The 7902-nt window shown below is 38.8% G+C and overlaps 1 protein-coding gene across 1 annotated transcript in view; it reads left to right on the plus strand.

The window, feature by feature from the left end:
* Positions 1–321: 321 nt before the first annotated feature.
* The window catches only part of LOC104401717 (usherin-like), a gene marked incomplete at its 3' end in the record, with an annotated part of 99158 nt that continues 91577 nt past the window's right edge, over positions 322–7902 (plus strand). Inside the window, exons 1-2 of the mRNA XM_010009391.1 lie at positions 322–806; positions 5740–5905. Of these exons, the coding sequence (XP_010007693.1) occupies positions 322–806; positions 5740–5905 (651 nt within the window). The remainder of the gene's footprint in view (positions 807–5739; positions 5906–7902) is intronic.

Raw genomic sequence — 7902 nt, forward strand, 5'->3', positions numbered from 1 at the left:
GCAGCCAGTGAAGCTGCGCTGCCTGCAATTTGAAAGAAGGATTCAAACCCTAATGGGGCATTGCCTTTACTGGTGCAAAAGGGCACGTTCCTCCCATGGACTGTGTCTGTTTTCTGTGGTTTGCAGATACCAGCTGTCACCCATGTGTGTTTCGCTGACCAGAAGACATAGATGTCCCTTGTGAGCGAGTCCTTGCATGAGCGTTCTGAAGATGAAAACCTACATAAACTCTTAAAGCACACCACCTGAGAACGTTGCTACCGACATGGACATCGTTATTTATTTATGGATGCTTTAATCAGGAGGAGCTTTTTTGTAAACATGAATTGCTGGGCTCTTTCCTTGAGGTGTCGTTTCTTGTTTCATGCTGTTGAAATATTCATCTTAACTTATTATGACTCCTTTGTGTTGGTCAGCTCTCAGGGACATTTCCCTAGGCTTGAAAATGTGGGAGCTTTCAAGAATGTGTCAATCGTGCCAACTCAAGCCACTTGTGGGCTGCCAGAACGAAGTACTTTTTGTCATAGCTCAGTAGCTGTTGAAAGTATTCTGTCCTGCACCCAGAGGTTTTGTGTTCAGGAATGTCCGTACAGGTCATCGCCTTCTTCCTACAAACTGCTTCTTTCAGAAGGCCTTGGCACCTGTATCACAGAGGACAAAAGGGACTTGCATCCAGGGTCCTTCAGCAATGCTTCCAGCTTTATTTTTCATAATCACAAGGATTGCTTCTCTACTCCCCGTTCTCTGAGGCTTGCAGCTTCATTTACGTTAACTGTATGGTTGAAACCTGAGCAAGAAGGTGTAATGTAAGTAGCGTTGAAGGTGTTTACTTTCTTGGTGCTCTTAAAAGAAAACCCAACGGTGGTTGTAGTCATGGTTGTTATTAGCAAGGTATTTAAAATTTTAAAAAGGTACAGTGAGAAACTGTGTCGTTTTAAAGCTGTATTTAGGTTGGGGTCTTTGTAAATGACAAGACAAGTAGGGTCAGTTAAAGTGGCATTGGCTCAGATGATAGTCCAGTTGCGTTCAGTGGGGATTATTGATATATAATGTGAATGTCTGTTCTGAAGAATCTAAATTAGTATTCAGACTGCTAGTGGAGCTCCACTAGGTGTTTATGAAATAGACGTGGCTGAGCATGCTCCCTCTCTTAAACACATCGTGTTTTCATCAAATATTTCTTTATAAACTTCAGCTTGACTGGGCCTTACTATAATGTAAAACTTGCTTAATGAAAAATGGATCACAAATCCTGCAAAAAACCTTCTCTTCATCTACCACAAAATGCAGAACTTCCTCTTTTTTTCACCCTGATTGTGCAGATCCTCTTTAATGTGAAGCCCACAAAAAGTATAGTATGTTCCTTCAGAGTATGGCACAGATGTTTTTGAACTTGCCCTCGTAACTTATACTTTGAATGAAACCAATGGTCTGCTCTGTTGTAGCATTCTTGATACTTATTTTGCATGTTGCTGTGGAAGAGCATGTTGTCTAGGAGTGTGAAAATCATCAGAAACAATGTAGATGTCTGAATTTGTAATGATACAGTCTTTTTATGCAAGGATAATTAATAAAATCCACCTGGCTATAGAAATTATGGTTATGGAAGGCAAATAAATGACACCTGTGTAGCACAAGTGGCTTTAGTTTGAGCTTAAGTTAAAACAGCTCACCTGAAGGTATATGTAATGGTGTCTCTGGAACTTTGGCCTAGTGTCTTTCACAGACAGCATTTTCTATAGAGTGGTTGAATCTTGAATGCCAGGGAGTCTGTTCCTGGGCTAGTCCTATGCCATGAGTTCATGTCCACACATGCAGCATATCAGTGTTGTTCAACAGAGTTCAACTTGAAGCAGAAATGTTCTGCTAATTTCCAAGCAAGCTGTTGTAGTGATTTGTTGAAGGAGATTTGTGAAACTCTTTTGTCAGTGGGATAGACTTTTGCTTGCATGAAGCCTAAAACAATTAAATGTATGTTTTTAGTTTCAAATGATTAAGTGCTGTGCAGAAACCACTCTACTGATGTCTGATTATCCGTGGACTAGTGTAAAACATTAGCCTCCAATTGCTACTGTGTTAATAACTACACAGTGTACATATTCCCGTTCAGTGGGTTTTATAGATCACTTTAAAATCTAAATGTTTTTATTCAGTTTTTATAATAGACCACTTAATTCTTCTGCCTTGTGAGGTTGCTGCTGTTCAACATGTAGAAATGGCAATGGTAGAGCCCAGTCCTGAAAAAGTGAAGTTGGACGACAGTTATTCCAGTGGTCAGGATGATAGGCCTCTGTCCACACTCTTTGTTCACAGAAAGAAGCATGTTAATTTTTCTTTCTTCGTAAAAGGAATACAGAGCTCTAGTGTTGGTGAAATGGTAATTTCACCATGAATAGTCACTGAAGCTTGACTCAGAAGGCATCCTACAAAAGAGAAATGGTTTAACAGCAAAGTAAGATGTCTTTCCTTTTATTGTACTGGTTTAGTGAGTTCTTCAGGTTGGCAAAAGGAATCTGACTTACCAGATGTCCTACATTTTGCAATCTCTGATGGGGAATTGTCTCTGTTAGATGTCATTTGTGAGACCTTTTAAACCCCATTATCACAGCAGAGGGAATTCACGGAACTGGGACTCATTTGAACAAAGTCTTTGTGCTGCCACCAAAGCACTAGGAAGGTGAGCCAGAACCAGCTGCTCATTTGACCAGTAGAGTAATTGCAAGTTTAACAAGGTATTTTGTTTACTGGCAAAGTGCTCTTACATCAAGTACAGCAGACCCATGGTTTTCGGACATGCTATAATAATGTGTTTCTTTGTGCTGAATATTGTATGGTCTGGCTGCTAGAAAGCGTCGAGGAAAGAGTGTTGCTCTATAGTATCCCATTGTGCCCTTGCAAAGACTGTGACATTTCTGTTAGGCATGTGCTCGTGTAAAGAGAATAGCAGGGTTTTTTTCTGCAGTAAGTTACTCTGCTGACTGAAGTGAGAGATACTGATGTGAGGATCCAGTCTGAAGGCCCTTTAAAAACTGTGACATTCTGGTGGAGCAAATTTATGTGGATAATCAAAGGCACAAAGAATTCTCTTTGTTGGTCTCATAGACCGAGTTTTCTTATGTGAATCTGGGAATTAATGCACTTTCATACAAAGAGAGAGTAAAGTCAGGTTATGTTACAGGTTTATTTGAAGCCCTAATGTTCTTCTAAGAGGTATAGTATAGATATTTGTAGGTATGCTTTCAAGTCACTGCATACTGGAAATACTGAAGAAAAACCAGAGAATAGTGAGAAACCACTGACATTTGTACTCTAGCGTTTAAATGTACTTTCCCTTTAGGCAGTAAGTGCAATAAGCAAGCAGAGCTCTTGTCCCTGAATTTTATTCTTTCCCCATGCTTCCTCTCTCACTGCATGTACTTATCAGTTAATATAAACGTATTCAGTAAGCCTGTGTGCAGCCTGTAAGTAAGCCTTAGCACAATATAGGAAATTGTATATGATGATAACCCTTCACAGTGAAATAGGAGAAGAATATGAGTAGAAGCTTAGCATGTATTAGTAATCATTACAGGTAGTTTATACCAGTTTAGTGTGAACTGGGCTAACTGGGAGTTAGATGACCAGAAGAGAGAAATGAGCTGGGTCCTTTTACAGGCAGAAGGGTCAGAGGGAATGGCCTGACTGTGAAGTGGGCAGTAGATGTAATTTTGTTAACTTCATCAAAAGGACTAAAATCATGTCTTATTAGTTTAATCAGATGCTCTACATTACGAATTAGACTGAAAAGGGGATTTGCCTTAAGATGCTGTAGATCTGATTTTGAACCCGTGCAGATGTTCTCATTTGCAGGTGCTCCTGTTAATGTATTGGGATTACCAGTGCAGCCATGTTAGGTTCTCTGGACTATTTTTCTCTCTGAAGGCTTACCAAGCAGATTTGCACTGTTTGTTTTTGCTCCTTCCAACCCCATCTTAGAGAATTATGTAGCCAGGAATTGGCTCTGTGGAGCTGCAGGTTACCAGAAGTGGGAACTTCACGAAGAACTGTGGTTTCTCTCTGAAATCATGGCTGGAATGGAAAATCGTGCTCAGTCAGAAGTAGTGCTTATGCCTATTTCACCTATGTTAGCACTAATTTGGCTTTTTTCTTTTTCTTTTCCTCCCCCCACCTTCCATCCTTTGTTTTCTGCCTCTTGATTTTTTTTTTTGCTCTTTCAATAGTGAGTTACAACTCACATTTGTTCTTTCCAGTTTTCAAAGTGATGTACATCAAGGTCGCTTCCCTTCTTAAAGTCATGACACCTTTGGGGATAAAAACAATGTGGGGATGTTTGTTTTAGATAACCAAAATAAACAAAAAACTGGATTATCCAATTATTGTTTATCCAGGAACTGAGTAAATCCAGTTCCTAAATATTTTGCTACTTAGCTGAGCCTTCTCTCACATTTATTATCTAGCAAAACTAGCATGTTTACAAGCAAACAAAATATTGAAAAGACCAGTCGAGGATATATGAAGAAACATGGTTTTAGTAAGGTTTGGAAAACAGAAGTCTGTATCTTGCAAGTTGTTTTATTGACAACATTCCAGAAGGCTGAAATGGTAACAGTTAAGATGAACGAATATTTCTCTTGCATTTAAGGGTGAATTGGGGAATAATGGCAGTATCAAAGAACAGCCTTTTTGATACTTTTATAAATACATAGTAAGTGAAGATGCTCATCAGTAGATAAGTGTTTTGTGCTTCTTCTGGAGTACATCTAAGTAAATCTTGGTCTCATACAAATTTTATATGCTGCTCTCTTGTGACTTAGTGCACTAATTTAGCCTGGTGTAACTGTTAAGATATTTGACTTTTCATGGGTCAGTAAATTGAGGACTGGGTTTCTCAAGCAGCTGAAATGGAAATGCAGAACTTCATAATTTTTGTTCTACTGATGATGACCTTAATAAAACAGATTGCTGTTTCACAAGCATATATAGCCTATGCTTTCTCAGGACCCTTGGCATCATGGTGATTGGGCTGGCAAAATTATTTCATCAGCTAGATATGCAATGTTGCTATGAATGGTATTCTTTGTACCTTATATGTGAGTGTTGTATTTGGTATTGACGTGAAATCTTTGTGTGTAGGGGGAAAAACTAACAAGCCTTGCCTTGCTCTGGTTTTCTTAGGTTAGAGAAAAGCTGTATCAAAGGGAGAGTGTAGGGGAAGCTGCTGCCTTACCTGGGCAGATACGGTGGAAAGATGGAGCACTTATTTCCAGAGCATGTCATTTGTGCTTTTTGTGGTTATGTTGCATTTGCCTTGTAAGACTAAAAAAACCAGATGAAGTGCCTCCACAGAAGGTACTGTGTTGCACAGCTTTGTCTGAGAAGTACAGCAGAGACCTGTGCAGTGCTGGCCACTATGGTTTCCATCACTGAACCCTGAAGAAAGGAGGCAAAGTGGACCCCTCTTTCACCCCCAGGTGAACTGGGGTTGCATGCACTAAATATAAAAACAAATAAAAGTAAATCTCACAGATTAAGACGGAGAAAATATCTTTGTTAAAGTCCTTTTACACTTGGTACATCCTGTGACTTTCACTGTCACTGAGCATCTTCTCAAGAGCCGTATTTCTAATGTTTATTTTAATACGTTCTGGTTAGCATCACTTTACAGGATAGCACCTTGGCAAGAATGTGTATATGTGTGTTCCTCTGACCTTATGTTGTTTTTCTTGGTTATTTCCAAAGGTGTGTAATAGAAAAGGCTATTGATGGGCAGACTGTGTTCAAACTCACAATCTCTGAGAAAGAGGCCATGTTTTATTATCGCACAGTAAATGGTTTGCAGCCACCAATAAAAGTAATGACACTGGGGAGAATTCTTGTGAAGAAATGGATTCATCTTAGTGTGCAGGTGAGTAAAATAAAACCCATTTAATATTTGTTGAAATACAACATTTGTGAGTGGTGTAACTGTATAAATATAAAAGGGTAAATTGGGGGATGTAAATGAGAACTCTTGAGTCTTGGAGGCAAGTATCTTGATTTGGGAACTCATTTTGAGGCCATTAATAATTTAGCACTGAAAAGAAATGCTGTGCCCAGTCCAGACAAGACTGGAAATTCTCACTCTTTAGAACACCAGTATTTGGGGTGAAGAAAAAACCCCTGCTTCTAACATTTCTAACAATACTTTTACTATTTATAACATTACCAGTAAGTATTTGGTCTCTGAGATTTTTTCCTTAAAAGGAGGATATCATCCTTATCTGTACGTTCTAATGTACTTACCTCACAGAGGCGTGCACATAAGTAGAAGTGTATGAGTGTGCAGGATCAAGCAAGTGAGGAAGTTATCTTACTTTAAACATCTGATTCAGAATTGTTAAAACACAATGCTCGTGTTCTAAAAGTCTTCCGTTGACATAATTTTTTAATAAGTTTACAAATATCCACTGAGGATAAAGCCGAATTGAGTTTGTTAAAATTTGAACCGTATGTACAAAAATCAGTAAACAAACACAGAAGAAATTAAAATTCACTTATTTGCATGTCTTGTAATTCCCAACAGATGCTCTAGTAAATGCTATTTGTAAGCCAAGTTCAACTAATAATTATAAACCACAATTATCAGGTATTGAAATGTTTATCTTCTTCCTTCCTTCATTTCCTTTATCCGTTCTATTAAATTTCATTTGGTTTATAGCAAAATCAAGCATAGTTTTGCTGCTTTCTTGAAAGTCGCTAAAAGGTATTGACTGTGATTTGGGTTTTTAGTGCTGATCTTGTCACTTGTAAGAAGTATTGAAGCTGACATCTTGATTTTTTTTGCAGTTTTCTTTTTTTTTCCAGGATAACAGCATGGTAGTGCAAATAAGATTTTGGCTGTTGGATTAAAAGAGTGACCTTAAGTTAGAACTAATGAACTTTACACTTCAGACACTCCAAGGGTGCTATATTGCTGCTGTTGCTGTCAGCTGCATTTTGTACTAGCCTCAGAAACTGCTAAAGCTTGGGATAACTAAGTGAAGAGTGAAAGGGCTGAATTTAAGTACACACATGTATCTTGAATTGTATTACAAAGAACCCTCAAGCACCTTCTAGAATTTAGACCTTTGCTTCTGTGGGGGGATTTGTTCAATGCATAGCTGGAGTAAAGAAGTGTAGTTTCTAGACCCTTACAGGGACTGCAGGTTTAATACCTTTCCCAAGTTTCTGAGCTCAGCGTAGAACTTTACATTCTGTGGTTTGTCGTATTGTAGGATTCAACTTTAACTATCATTAAAGATGATAGTGGCTGCAGCATGATCCATTTAGCACTAGATCTGGCTATGAAACTTTAGGTAAAGGGTTTAGGGTTTTTTTTGGAGCTTGGGGTTTTTTGTGGTGTGGGTTTCCGTTGTTTTTCCTTTACTTTTTAGCAGCAGTCCAAAAGCATTTTTTTCCTTGAATGGAGAGAAAAATGGAAAATGAGAATGAGAGACAACCAGGCAAAAGTAATATTCATATGGTGCTGTTTGTGTCTTTGGACATTAATAACATTTGATGATTGTAGATATTTATATCTCATGATAATACATATATTTGAATACAGGCGTTTCCTTAAGCTGATGAAAATGTCTTCTGAAGATAAAGCGCTATGTAGTTTTCTAGGTATGGGCATGCAGAGAAGACACCCTTCTCTGGGCTGTAGATGGGCTGCGTGGGGTAGGGGCAGCAGAGTGGGGCTGAATGCAGTAATGACCTACTACTACTTTGAGCTTTTCCATGTAAGTCAGACCATGGAGACTTCCATGCTGTTCTGTTCAGGCAAAACTGCCTCTGATAGCTGTACAGGATTAGCAGTCTCAGTTCTGTGTCACTGATGTGTTTGTTTTTCAGCGGGTTGGTTGTAGTTTGTGAACGCGCGAC

The sequence above is a fragment of the Nestor notabilis genome, unplaced genomic scaffold, assembly GCF_000696875.1.
Source record: "Nestor notabilis isolate BGI_N333 unplaced genomic scaffold, ASM69687v1 scaffold3812, whole genome shotgun sequence".
Taxonomy (NCBI): Eukaryota; Metazoa; Chordata; class Aves; order Psittaciformes; family Psittacidae; genus Nestor; species Nestor notabilis.